A 14,486-nucleotide genomic window follows, 5' to 3' on the forward strand; every position below is an offset into this window, starting at 1 on the left:
AGACTTATTTAAAGCTACAGTAATCAGGACACTGGTATTGGGGAAAGACAGACTAATAGACCAATGGGACAAAATACAGAGCCTAGAAATAGACCCCCATAAACACAGTCAACTGATCTCTGACAAAGGAACAAAGGCAATACAATGGAGCAAAGAAAAGTCTTCTCAGTAAATGGTGCTACAACTGGACATCCACAGGCAAAGAAAAAAAAATGGTCCTACAGACAGACCTTAAACACATCACACAATTAACTCAAAATGAATCATAGACCTATGTGTAAAATGCAAAATGATAAACCTGTAGCGTATAAAACCATAAAGCTCCTGAAAGATAACAGACACCCTACCTGACCTTGTGCATGGCATGATGTTTTAGATACTATGCCAGAGGTACAACCCATGAAAGAAATACTTGATAAGCTGGATGTCATTAAAATAAAAAGCTTTTGTTCTGCGAAAGACAGTGTCAAGTTTACGAGAAGACAAGACGCAGACTGGGAGAAGATATTTGCAGAAAACATATCTGATAAAGGATATATTTATAAAATGGCCAAAATTGGGAACACTAACAAAGCCAAATGCTGAGAAGGGTGTGGAACAACAGAAACACATCCATTGCTGTGGGCAAGCAAAATGGTACCCCACTTTAAAACACAGTTTGATGGTTTCTTAAGTAAACACTGTTCCATGCAGTTCAGCCATTTCACTCCTTCATATTTACATGAAGGAGTTGAAAACTTATGTTCACACAAAAGCCTGCACGCAGATATTTATAATAGCAGCTTTATTCATAATTGCCAACACTTGGCAGCATCCAAGATGTCCTTCAGTAGATGAGTGGATAAATAAACTGTAGTAAATCCAGACAATGGAATATTATTCAGTGCTAAAAAGAAATGAGTTGTCAACCCATTAAGAAAACATAAAGGAATCTTAAATACATATTTCTAAGTGAAAGAAGCCAATCTGAAAAGGCTACACACTATATGAGTCCATCTATATGGAGTCTGGAAAAGGCAAAACTATGGAAACAATAAAAGGATCAGCATTTGCCAGGAGTGAAAGGGGAGATACGGATGACCAGGTGGAGCACAGAGGATGTTTAGGGCAGTGAAACTGCTCTATATGACACCATATTGGTGGACAAATGTCGTGGTGTATTTGTCCCAATCTGTGTAATGTACACCAAGAGTAAGCCCTGGTGTAAACCGTGGACTCGGGGTGATACGATGTGATAGTGTCGGCTCATGGATGTAACAAACGCACCGCTCTGGGGGGAGATGGTGATAATGGGGGGTGCTCTGCAGACTCCATACAGATGGACTCATATAGTGTGTAGCCTTTTCAGATTGGCTTCTTTCACTTAGGAATATAGAACTATATGGAAATCTCTGGGCCTTCCTCCCAATTTTGCTGTGAACCTAAAACTCTTCTAAAAAAGTTAAGTCTTAATGAAGAAAAACCCACACTGTAACATGTATTTACTAGTTATAGTCATCTTCGTTTTCCTGGCTGTATATAGTTTATAGGTAAATTTACAAATTCTGCTCCACTTTCTTCCTTTTCTAATGAGGAAATGAGATAAATATAGAGACTGAGAGACACTGTTAATGTATATAAAGTGCTTGCCTTTACCCAGTTTTGGCTTGAGTGGAGTGTTTATGGATGCCTGTGCTGCCTGCAATAAAGAAAACAAATAAAAAGTTTTCAATTCTACTTGCCAATGAAACAAGGACTTTTGAGGAAAAAAAGTTTAGATTCCGAGTTTACAGTCATTTACAATGTTTTAAAGCTAGAACCCTTTTAGTGTTCAATATTTCTCTTTGCTCAGAGCCCAAACCCGGTTGTATTATCATTTCGTGAGTTCCTGCTACCAGACGTGTGTTTCGCTTGTCCTTTCCATGCCCGCGTCGGACACTTTGAAGTCGCAGTGGCTGCACTTCTCAGCCTCTGGCTGCGAGAGAAAAGCGACAGCCTCCTTCTGCCAGGACTCGGTGCCGAACTGGGGCCGTTTTCCTCATAAGCAGCACAACTGATTCAACAGCAGGAATGTTGACAGCGATGAAAGCGAAAAGGAAAGTGACCAGAGACTGCGGGAAGAACGCTGAACTCCAGGAATGCAATGGCTGCAGTTCAGCACTTCCTGTCAGTCCATTTCTCCACAACATGTCCCTCCTTCCTCTTCAAATACGCCAGGACGGCCCATTCTGTCAACCTCTTGGACGCCTATGGTGTCCCAGGCCCTGGCCAGGCAACAGCATGGAGGGCCCTCGAGTCGTTTGCCCCCTGGTGGGTTCGCTAGACAGGCAGGCGATGCCAGCACCACAGACCAAGGGCTTGGAAGGCGCTACGCAGAGAGCAGGACAGGAACAATGGGTGACACGCAAATACCTCTCCCCCAGTCCTAGGGAATCAGGAAGGCTCCCAAGGGCTGCTGACATGACAGCTGACACCTGAAGGAACTTGGGGATTTGGAAGGTCAACCGAGCAGTGAAGGAGGAAGACAGTCCCTGCAAGGGGATCCTGTGCAAGGGACCAGTGGCAGCTGAGAACGCAGCTTTTGGGGCAACAGGAAGAGGGTGTGCGTGGCAGGACTGGGGGGGGCAGTGAGGAGCAAGAGGTGGTGACACAGGGGAGGTTGGAAAGGTTTCCAGCCTCGCTCAGGGCCAGTGCTTTATCCGGAGGGGAAGCAGCCAGGAAAGTGATCCGATGAAGTGCTCTTTTACATTATTTACCATCGTTGATTAGAATAAGTTTCCTGCACATTGAGAAATAAATGAGAAATAACCGCCACCTTCTACAGATTGCCTGTAAAGTGCTGGGGACACAACTCATCTAGGATGGTGAGTCACTGCAAATTTTCAAAACTGTGATTCCTCTCCTCGGTCTCTTGCAAATTATTACAGCTAGCAGCTATTTGTTTACATACCCTCTCCTGGAGGTCGCCTCATGTAATTGGCGGGCGATTACCAAAGGAAACACTGTTAGCAGCAAAATATTTTACCATCCTATTTTATTTATCTGAGAATAGAAGCCGGAAAGCTTTGCCTAAACGCGAAACTAGCAAATGCCGTGTGTGCCTTTCTGTTCTTTCAAGCTGACACCTCATGAGAGCACAGGAAACCTTTAGCTTCTAAAGGAAATAAAAGAACAGCTCCAGTAATGAATATGGCCTTTTACAGTCTGGCTAGGCGACAAAATGGAAAGAGAAGACATGTCCCATTTATATTCTAAGCGGAGGACATCACATACCTAACTGCCATTCTGTTGCCCTTGGAGAGAAGTTACATCCCCCAGCAGTATTGCAGCGGTGATGGAAACCCAAGGAAAATTTGAGCCCCACTGCAGCAACTAACCAGTCAGTCGAATGTCAGAGCTTGAGAGAGAAGAGTGACTGCTGTATCCTGTGTAAACCATTGATCAGTTTCTCCGGAAATGGCCAGTCATCCCTGGGAATAAGTAAGATGTCAGGAGAAGCTGCGTCCGCTGGCCACGAGGGGCCTCTCAGCTCAGAGTCAGGAGCCCGGACCCGGAGGAATAAATGCAACCTGGACAGCTAGCTGCCCCTAAGTTCCAGGAGGGTAGGAGTAAGGACCTTTAACGAATGCTGAGAGCAAGGTAATTATGCACAAGCTGAGCAATATTAGTGACCTTACTCAAAGCATTTGATCCCCAAATTTTCCAGTGATGTATTATCTAGGGCACAACCTAGATAGGGGTGAAAGCTTTCTCCAAGATAATAAAGGGGGAGAAAGGGGAGCTCCTTGTTTTCCAGTCTGAAAGATACGGTAGAAATTTGTCTTGGAAATTTATATGCACTGCTAAGTTAAACAATCAAAAGAGAAGATGATCTTTTAAAGTTCAAGGTGATCTTTTGAAGAAATAGTCGGGGTGCATATTCTTTGAGTCCTTTTCTGGTACAAGGTTAACAGTGAAGTCCCTTTATGACAGGCGTCCAGGCTGTCAAAGTGCTAGCATGAGCTTGATAGGATGGGCGGAAGGCCGCTGTGCACAGAGGACCCCAGATTTCCCGTCATTCCTCTGCCCCGGCGCCCCAAACTCCAGCGACTCTGAACCCCAGCACGGGACCTTGCTCACCTCTGCTCCTGCACTGACTTCTCTACCTTCTCTACCTGGCGAACTCTTACCTTTTAAACCCCAGTTCCAATATCCCTCTGCCAGCAAAGCCTTGTCGGATGGTTGTTTCACACCCAGGGCTGCTCAGTGTCCGTCTGCAAGGCGTTTGCCGCGGTTTGTTCCCTGCAAGTGTTTGTTGAAGCGCCTCTTCGTCCCCCAGGCTTACGGACCCTTTCGCAGGGTTTGTTTACCTTCAGCTCTCCAGCTCCTGGTTGAGGGTGAGCAAGGAGAAATTATCACGGTTTTCTTTAGTTTTTTTTCTTTAATGAGTAAATATATTGGGGGGAAGTTCCTGGAAGTATGGTTATTAAGGTAGATGTAATAAACTGAATAACTGCAGAACTGGGCAGGGCTGGGTCCAGGGCACAAATGTCATTGGGCTCTGACCTGCCATCTCTTGTCGCTGTTCCGTCTGAGCGCTGGTTTGGTTCGCAGTTAGGTTCCCTGGCTGTGGTGGCGGCTGGGAATGCTGTATTCTGTCTGCGCAGCCAGGGCCCCCTCGCCATCCTGGGGCGGGAGGCGGGGGAGGAGGGGGCATAGGCACAACCATCTGAGCTTCTCTGAGCAATTGCCCTGAGCTACGAATCAGGACTTTGTTCTGGTTTGAACAAATCTATATAATCATGTGCATTTTATAAGCACCAGTGATGGCCCCAAACCTTCTAGTTTGTTTTTCAGATATCATTTGAAATGTGTTCTTCAAGAACTCCACCCCTTCTTAAAATAATAAATTGCACATTATGACTAAGGAGTATGGCAATGAAAAGGCTCATTGAAGAACTTACAATCCAGGTGGCGAAAGGGAAGAGGAGCCTGGTTATACAGAGGGCGCCAAAAATGTTTACACATTTTAAGAAAGCAAAACTGTATTAAAATTGTAATACTCAATATATACTGACAATAAAAGATGAATGCAAGTCACGTTTGACTTCTGCAATGACAAGAGGTGCTCAAAGTGGTTCCCATCAGCGTCCAGACACTTCTGATTACAGCGAACTACTGCTTGAGCCACCTGACCACAGTGTCCACTTGTAGACATTTTTTGGCACCACTTCCAGTATTTGAAGCTTTTGTTTTAAAGTTAGATTTCTTAAAGGTCTGCACCAATAAAAATGTTTACATTGTTTCTATCTGGCACTGAAGGGGAATAGGAGGCACACGTGGGTTTACTTGTGTACATGTTTCAAGTAGACTGTGGTGAGCAGAGGACTCTGCCGAGTGCTCCGAGGACCATCCTGCTGGGTTTGTAAGACTTCAAGGCGCTCTTAAGTTGCAGACTTATACGTAATCGCTTATATACTACTCTAGGGGGGCCAAAGTGTTTTAAATTTAGAATTTTTTTAGGTTTTAGAAAGATTATGCAATTTATATATTTAGCTCTGAAATATCTCCAGGAGAGTACACCCTGGAGATATTTGTTTAAATAGTAATTTTGCAGTAAAAAGGATGAATTGGCATACTAAGTTGAATAAATATGGACTAGAAATAGTCATGCCAGTTCATGTCAGATTTTGCCATAAATGGAATTGAATGCCAAATTTAGAGAAAAAAAAATTAAAACTTTGTGTTTTCAAAGTCTTTTGGATTTTAGAGTTTCATTTTAATTTTTATTACCTATTATACATTGGCCTAGGGAATAGACCTGGATTATATTTTTAACTTTGGTAATAAGATAAAATTTCAAAAAATTGAAGTATAACAATAGCTGTATTGCTGTGAAACGACAGTGCTATTTGACTTGACCCAGTGGTGAAATTAGAAAGCTGTGTGCTTGCTGGATTAATGCCTAAGACTTTCACTCCTGCTTAGAATGGCTTTTGGCTTGGCGTGTGCGAGCACGCCTGTGTGTTTGTATGTATATAATGTATTATTTGTTGTTCACCAACGGAGACCCTAGGGGGAGATGGGCAGTTTTCTTTAAGACCTTGGCAGCAGTAGTGATGCTGATGGACAGCCAGTGACCTTCTGCAAAGATAGGTTGTGCTTTCTGTGGGAGGACACGGGTTTTCTTGCTCCTGGTAAACTTCAGCCAACCACCTAGAGGCTTTATTAACACCTTATTAAGAGAAAACAGACTATCATTGAACATGATAACAGACCCATTCGCTTTTGAGATTTTATTCTTTAGGCGTAAACTGATTTTACAACTGGCACTGTTAAATTAGCAAAGCCTACCAGTATTATACAATACAAGTTACATAGTTATTTTGTATCCAAATTTATATAATTATTCTAGGATTTATATAACACAAGGTGAGTGTAACACTTCAGCATGAAGGCTCAGACAGACACTCTAATAAAGTCGAGATGAATAGCCACCAGCAGGGCGCTTTCACAGGCTTTCCTTATGTAGCAGGCAGAGTGTCGTCATTATGTTTTGTCCTGTTTCGCTTAGAGAAAATTAAAAACTATAGTATTAACATTAATAGTGAAACATGATAAGTCTTAAAACTAATAGTTGCTTCTTTTTTTTTAATTACTGTACCTTCATTTTTTTTATTAAAATTTATTGGGTGACAATGGTCAACAAAACTACATAGGTTTCAAGTCTATAATTCTATACTACATCATCTACAGAGCCAAAAACATGTATACATATTTTAAGAAAAGAAAAAATATTAAAATTGTAACACTCAATATATACCGATAACAAAAGATGAATNTCATCTACAGAGCCAAAAACATGTATACATATTTTAAGAAAAGAAAAAATATTAAAATTGTAACACTCAATATATACCGATAACAAAAGATGAATACAAGTCACGTTTGACTTCTGCAATTACAAGAGGTGCTCAAAGTGGTTCCCATCAGCGTCCAGACACTTCTGATTATGGGGAACTACTGCTTGAGCAACGCTGAACAAAGTGTCCACTTGTGTACATTTGTTTGGCACCCTGGTATATATCACATCGTGTGTTCACCACCCGGAGTCGGTTCTCCTTCCATCACCATATATTTGACCCCCTTTACCCTCATCTGCTACCCCCTTTCCCGTTTACCCCCTGGTAACCACTAAACCACTGTCTGTGTCTCTGAGTTTTTGTTTCTTTATTTGCTTGTCTTGTTCCTTTGTTAACAGTTTCTTCTGATAAAAGGATCTGCCTCTAGCCAGATGAGGACCTTTAGTGCCTGCAGTGTCTGAGGAGAAAGGAAATGGATCTGTGCTTGTTGTCAGCTACTGACAGAATGTTAGGTCTGAGAGAGCCATTTAGATGGAGTCTAAGTGACAGCTTGTCTGTGGCAGCTTGGCCACTCTGAGGACCTCTTTGTGTACCTGTGAGATGCTTATTACTAGTTTTCTCATAAATAGTGACAATGGCCTCTGTTCATCTTATTTGACAATTTGGGTGAATAATCTTTTGACAGGTTTGAGTTTAAATTCAATGCACAGACAGTGTAAATATCCATGCATCTTATATTTTAAAGAATATATTTTATTCTTTATATATATATATATAATATATAAAAAATATATTTTAAAGAATCATATATAAATGTATCTTTTTTTTTCTTTTATGGATGCTAATTAGAATGTGTCACCACCAACAGAGTGAAAGTTGACAAGTTGGCTTTTTAGCCTGGCCTCACCTCCCCGGGGAGCCCCAGGCCCCTGCTGGTGGCTTTCAGATCTACCTGTCCCTCCCCTCTGCTTGTCCCTGGCAAACAGCAGCTCCCAAGCTCCCCCTCCTTGCTTCAGGCGGCTTTGCCCAGGGTGGGCCTGTGGGAGGTGCGAGGGCAGAAGCCAGGAGGTTTGCTCCTCTTCTGGAGGGTCCCCGGCTGTGGCTGTGGCTCCTTCAACCCCCCAGGTCCCACCAGACGGCCCAGTCCCTGAGCAGGGGGGTGATGCCACCTCCCGCCACTGTCCTCCAGCCCCAGGTGGAAGCCCCCTCATGCTCTGATATCGGGGTGACTTCCTGTCGCTGTTTAGCTCTTCTGGGCTTCCATCACCCTTGCAACTAGATCCCGGTATTAAATCCCTCTGACAAACTGTTACTGGAGAGCAAGGGTTCCTGTGTGGTCAGCGGAAGGCATTCCAGGACCCGCAAAGCCAGAGCCACCTGAGCAACACCAGACAAGCAGAGCATTTATTAAAGTAAAAACTACTCCCAAAATAATGGGCGTGGGCAGCCCAGGACAACAAGGGCAAGTGCCCCGAAAAACAAAGCCGCTTAGGAGTTTATTCGAATGAGGGCGGGGAATATTCAGGGCGGGGTCACGGCGTTCCCAGGGCTGTCTCCGCTGACCACCCCTTCCCACGGGGAGGTGGGACCCCCTGGTTTTTACTTGGCCCGTGTGGGGACTGTCATGGTGGCACAGGTCGGGGAGGTTTGTCCCTGCCTGCAAAGCTGATAGTTTTGTAGTCTATCACCATTAGCTGTAGCTGCACCTTTTCTCCTGATTCCTGATTGTTTCCCCCACCTCCCCACTACCCCCACCCCGTCTCCCTGCAGATCTGTGCCCTGTTCTTCTTTCTGCCTAAGGTAACAAAGTCACCTGGTGTGGGCCATTCCCCTAACTGGACTCTGACCCAGGCAAGTGGCCAGTTACTTTTTTAGTACGAACCCCAGACCCACTGCAACCTTCTGGTAAAATTGTGTGTTCCTTTTATCAGGAGAAAGGTATGTTTCCTTTGGGGTGTTAACTAAGAGGGGTTTGGAGACTAACATGGAATTTAAGTCTTCACAAAGATAGACACAATTTCTTATTTGGAAAACATAAAATTGTTGAGCAGTGTCTATAAAAATTGCTAACTTTAGGGAGTTGAAGGAAAGCTGTTAAAAGGCCCGCGAGTAAGGAAGCCAGGTCTCCTTTCTGTTTTTTCAGGTTTGGGAAACTAGATTGCACTTGGGACAAGCTTTCGAGATGGTAGTTTTGAGCTGTTTTTTAGTACTCTAGAATATGTATATCAATTTGTGTTTGGAGTTGAGTAATTAGCTTCTGATCCTATACTTTTTTGTGCAGCTGGGCTTGGGGTATTTAATTTTCATATTTTGCTGGTTTATTTTGCTTGTTTCCATATTTGTTTGTATTTTCCCCTTCACCTGTGAGAAAGTCTGGCAATGAGCTATGATCAGGGGGCAGAGTGCCGTGAGGACAAAGAGGGTGGCTTCCAGGAATGCCACCGACAGTTGAGTTGAAATGTGCACAGGTCTCCCCCTTGGCGTACCTTTGATTTGTATGGGTGTGATTCGTTTAGAGGGTCAGGCCTCTACAATCTGAAATGACAGGATGGTTGAGTTATGATGAAACCTAAGAGCTCAGAGCAGAAGGAAAGGATCAGAACCTTGTGCATGGAAGTGGCAAAAATGTGAGTACTTTCTATGAACTTAAAGAATGCAAGCAACTCTTTTGGATTTTGGATTTTCTATTTAGTGCTAATAAGGTGGAAAATACTTACAACAGCATTTTTCAGGGTCACATCATAAAGCCAAGCACGTTTTTAAGGTCTTACTCTGGTATTTTTTTTTCATTTGTTTTGAATAGTTTATACACTATCATTAAAAATAAAGCTGGCCAATTACTGTCATGGATTTTAGCTTCATAACTAATTATAGCTTCCCTGGTGAATACATGGACCCAGCAGAACGAACCAGCCAGTGGGGTTAGGTGGAGGCATTTAATTGGTTTTTGTTCTCTGGTTTTGGTTTTTGTAGCTGCTTTACCTGTGAGCTGGCATGTTTAGAAGGTGGGGTGGGCTCCTCTGAGACTATTTTCCCACAGTTAGGACCCTGTGTTGCCTGCACCAGGATTGATAAGTGTCTTCCCTAATGAATGAGAATGTTTCCTGCTCCCACAGGAGGCTGCTCCCCGAGTGAGGTACAAGTTTGCTGGTCAAACCCTGGCATCCACTGGGACTAGCGTAATGTCGTCTTGAGCAGCTTGGCCTTGGGGCACCCCCACTGTCACTTGGCCCATCACCACTGTCACTCGGCCCAGCTTTAGGTGTTTCCTGGGACCCTGTGGGGATCAGATGGTGGCATGCCCCTGGCGAGTGGACCTTACAGCGAGAAACGTCATGTTCTGCGTGGACTCTGGCTAGAAGACTTCTCTGGCTTTGGTTTCCTTAATTTTTTCTTTTTCTTTTTTTTTTAGCTGAGCCATCCTGCCACCTGTTGGCAGTTCAGCTCGGGCTGGGACTCAAACCACTGTTGCTCAGAGCTCACACTCTTGAGCGAGCTCTTAACCAACTGAGCCACTCGGCTGGCCCTCGGTTTCCTTAATTTTTTAATCTGAACAGTTAAGAGAAACAAAACCCAGATAGGCAAAATCCATGACAGTTCCTTGGAAAGAACCACTCAGCACCTGTGAGGTGACAGCCCTGTAAGAGGAATCTGGATACCCAAGGTGAATTTTTTAAAGGGTTTTATTTCTGTTTTGTTTTGCTTTATAGTTTGTGTGTTTTTAATGCAGACTGGAGATATCAGAAATTCCTAGTCCACTGATGGGACAGACAAGAAATGACCAGGGCTGATTAGTCTGTAAGAAAAGGTGTTAGTACTATAGGGAGACAGCTCTCCAGGAGCCTCTGTTTCTGCACATCTCATGAGGGAGGCACTCACTACTCTTTTGTTCTGGAAAATCTTTCCAACATGATGACGTCATCATGATGTCCATATTCTTTCTGTGGGGGCCCGAGGCCTGTGTGCTGTGTCTGACCCAGGAGTCTCGTGTCCTCTGCCAGCCCCCCTGACACTGTGGCAGACTAGCCCGTTAGCTGGCAAGCTGGGTGAAATCTCAGACCCTCCTCAGGTTTAGCCAGTTGCTCTAGTACTCTAGGAGAACCCCTTTTCGTAAGAATTGTGGAGAAACTGCTGAAATGCACGGATGAGACAAACATAGTTGACATAGAGGTAGTAATTTCTGTTTTAATTTTATCACATCATATGAATTACTGGAATTTTCCAAATCTCTGTGGCTTCTTATACCATTATCTGTAAACACCCCCCACCCCACCCCACCCGTCCCACCTAAAAAGGATTTTGGCTTTTATCTGGCTGATTTTTATCTGGTGTTAGAGCTCCTTGTGATTTGTTAGCTGAATGTCTACCAGTAGCTTTCTGCAAGCTAAGAAAAAATATAAATACTATCTATTTATCTGTATATGAAATACCTTCTCAATCGTCCAGCCAACTCAGCTATTTTAGAGGAATTATTTTGTGTTCTGAGGGAGGATTTTTTTCATGTCTGCAAAAAGCAGTCTCAGCTGGCTCAGTGTGTTTCCTAAGGGTCAGCCCTGGCCTCCAAACTTTTTCTTTTGATAGTCAGGAATTGCTTTAACTCTTTTTCTCAATACCCTTGAACTGGCCTTTGAAAGGTTTGTAGTATTTTAAAAGACTGAGTGAAAAGTGTGGCATTCCATGTTAAAAAAGAAGCAAGTCCAGTCAATATGCTTTGTGTGCTCCCCCAGGGGAGGCTCTGGGCTCCTGAGCAGGGCACGTAGGTACCCCTGCACGGCCTTCCACAAAATGCCCTGCACACCCGGCTCTCGTAACAAGGCTGCTGGTACCCCCTCATCTGTGGGCTGAGGACTGCAGGCAGCTGGGTCAGCTACTAGGCCACATGCCCCAGGTAGGGGCGGTCCTGGCTAACTAGCAGTTTTACCAGCTGGGATTGATCAGACACTTTCAGTTAGGAGCTGCCTGGGTCCGAACACCTACATTGGGACGCTTCTCTGTACGATGGCACCCACCAGAGTGTTGGAGAGTAACACACTTTACCTGAGACACGCCATATTTTCAGATGTGTTAAGTGAGGTCACCTACTGCTGTTGTCTTCTGAAAATAAGTAGAATTTTCTTTACCACTGATGTTGGTGTGACTCAGTGGTTCCCAAAGGTGTCGTCCCCAGAGCAGCAGTGACAGCATCACCTGGCACCTTTTAAAAATGCAAATCCTTAGCCCCATGGTGGAACTACTGAATTAGAAACTCTGGGGTAGGGCCCAGCAGTGTCTAGTTTAACAAGTTCCCCTGGGATTCTAATTCACACTATAGTTTGAGACCCACTGGTGTTGCTCAGGTCAGGTGAGAATGAGGATAGTTTGGTTACATGTAGGGAAAGAAAAATTAAGGGCGGTGCTGAAACGTCTTAAGGCACACCGGTGGCATTAAATACATCTTCGTTTAAGAAATCTATCTAATGCCTGTCCTATGGCAGGCACTATTAGAATACAAGTCTGAATAAAACATTCCACAAATATTTCAGGATCTAGTGTAGGGGCAGACAATCTGTGGCCTACATGCAAAATTCAATTTGCCACATGTTTTTATAAATAAAGTTTTATGAGGCACAGCCGTATCTGTCCATTTCTTTATTGCCCGTGGCTGCATTCAGGCTGCAATGCAGAGTTGAGAAGTGTGACGAAGACCCCATGACCCACAAAGCTGAAAACATTTAATTGACTAAAAGTCTGTTGACACCTGGTCTAGTTTCTAAAGGGAAAATGCTTTCCATATTCCAAGTAGTTAAACGCTAGTGGAGCTGAGGGGTGAGTGTAGGTCACCAGCATTCTTCTGTCATCGAGGGATCTATTTGTGTAGAATTTTTCTAGTCACAGAAAGTTTAGCTTCATGGACGTGACCATCAGGGAAGGTGCACAGACTGACAAGGAGCGGAGCACTTCCTGGCAGAGCACCGTGGTGTGTGAAGGGGAGAAGGGGTGTGTGAACAGATATAGAAATAGCAGAAGGAAGAAATGAAGAAATGGAAAAAGAAAACCTTGGTTGAGAAGGGAGGATATTATCAATCAAAAGAATGTGACTTATGTAAAAAGCTAAAATGAAGGAGTGAGTACAAGGCAAGACTAGAGAAAGGAATTACTAAGGAGAGGGGTGTGGGTGTACAGCATTCCCAGCTGCCTGGCTGGACGTGGGGACCGAGCCTCCCAGGGGATCCTGGGGTGCTGGAGGGGGGCAGAAAACGGTGCAGGGTTCTGAACTGGGCTGGGCAGAGGCACCGTCGGCTGCTCTGTAAGTCCGTATGTACTTGCACACTTGTTGATAATAGGGACCAGTATATTCCTTACTCTGTCCTACATCCTTGCTGATAACTGACCAGCTGTGTAAAGATGCTGTATAAAAAATTTTTATAAAGTGCTGGGTTTCCCTTTAGGAGGCCTGGTTTCACCTGTGATTGCTGGACTTTGGGCAAATCATTTCATGGCTCAGGGCCCCCCTTCCTGCTCTGCGAGTTACTGCTTCCGGCCTCCCCCTGCACCCACACTGGTTCCGCTGGACTCGCTCGGCATGGAGGGGCATTGCTAAACCAGCGGGCACAGTGTTTCCCCAGCTCCATGGCCGAGAGAGCAAAGAAGGGAAGGCTAACAGACGCTCGGGCCCCTCTGAAGGCGGCACCGTTGACTCGTCTGGCCCAAGGGCATCGCTTCCCTGGGAAGACCTGGCGCTAATTTATCTCTAGCTCACACCCAACAATAGACCTCTCCTCTCGCCGAAGAGACTGTTTGCTGTGGAAAGGCTCAGAGAGGGGTAATGGCCAGCTTGGATTCCATGACTTTGATAACGTCTCTCGTTCTCACAGGAATTTTTCTTTAAATGTGGAGCACACCCGACCTCTGACAAGGAAACATCAGTAGCTTTGAACCTGATCACCACAAACAGTCGCGGTATCACCTGCATAACGTGTACGGACATCAGGTAAGGGTCTGAAGCACGGCCACTCTCCACGTCTAGATATTTTCCGATCATACAAGCCTCCCTCAGTGACTTCTTTCTTGAGGAGTGTGTGCTTTACGGGGCTGCTGTCTGCCCAAGCTGGGTGTGTGTCACTGTGACGAGACTTCCAAATGCCAGATCCTTAGTGCAGTCACATAGGATCCTCGGATATGAGCGAGATGACATATCTAAAAATAGTGTAATCTGAGGCTAATATTAAAATAGAAACACGTACTGATACCAGTAAATTCTAAAATAATTTAAAACACGATGTGAATGTTAGAAATGAAATAATTTATGCACACCATTATTTTTGGAATGTGTGGCCCATAATGTTTTGTTTTAAAAATGCCTTTCCCGTATACTTCCATTGTTCTGCATATCTGTGTTTATATTGGTGTGTCACATACATTCATATCCCCAAAATAAAGCGTGGAGCTAGCTTTGGACCTGGTTGCTTCTAATCTCAGTGGGTAGAATGAAAGCAAGAAAATGTGGAGATGGTCTGCTAGAAAAAAAGGGAGCCTGACTAGATCTGAATTGCAGTTTCGGAGGCAGGGACAAAGTCGAAGAATCTAAGCCTATTTAATCTGCAGGGTGGACGGTTGAGAGTGGAATTCCTTCCTGTACACTATTCAGGTGAGCAGAGTAAAAGAAATTAGCTCTATTACATATTC

At 44.3% G+C, this 14,486-nt stretch overlaps 1 protein-coding gene across 1 annotated transcript in view; it reads left to right on the forward strand.

Moving 5' to 3' along the window:
- The window catches only part of LOC109376962 (E3 ubiquitin-protein ligase parkin-like), a gene marked incomplete at its 5' end in the record, with an annotated part of 210,476 nt that overhangs the window by 50,445 nt on the left and 145,545 nt on the right, over positions 1-14,486 (forward strand). The window contains one exon of the mRNA XM_019633142.1: positions 13,676-13,791. Within this exon, the coding sequence (XP_019488687.1) occupies positions 13,676-13,791 (116 nt within the window). The remainder of the gene's footprint in view (positions 1-13,675; positions 13,792-14,486) is intronic.

This window comes from Hipposideros armiger, unplaced genomic scaffold (assembly GCF_001890085.2).
Source record: "Hipposideros armiger isolate ML-2016 unplaced genomic scaffold, ASM189008v1 scaffold_1241, whole genome shotgun sequence".
Taxonomy (NCBI): domain Eukaryota; kingdom Metazoa; phylum Chordata; class Mammalia; order Chiroptera; family Hipposideridae; genus Hipposideros; species Hipposideros armiger.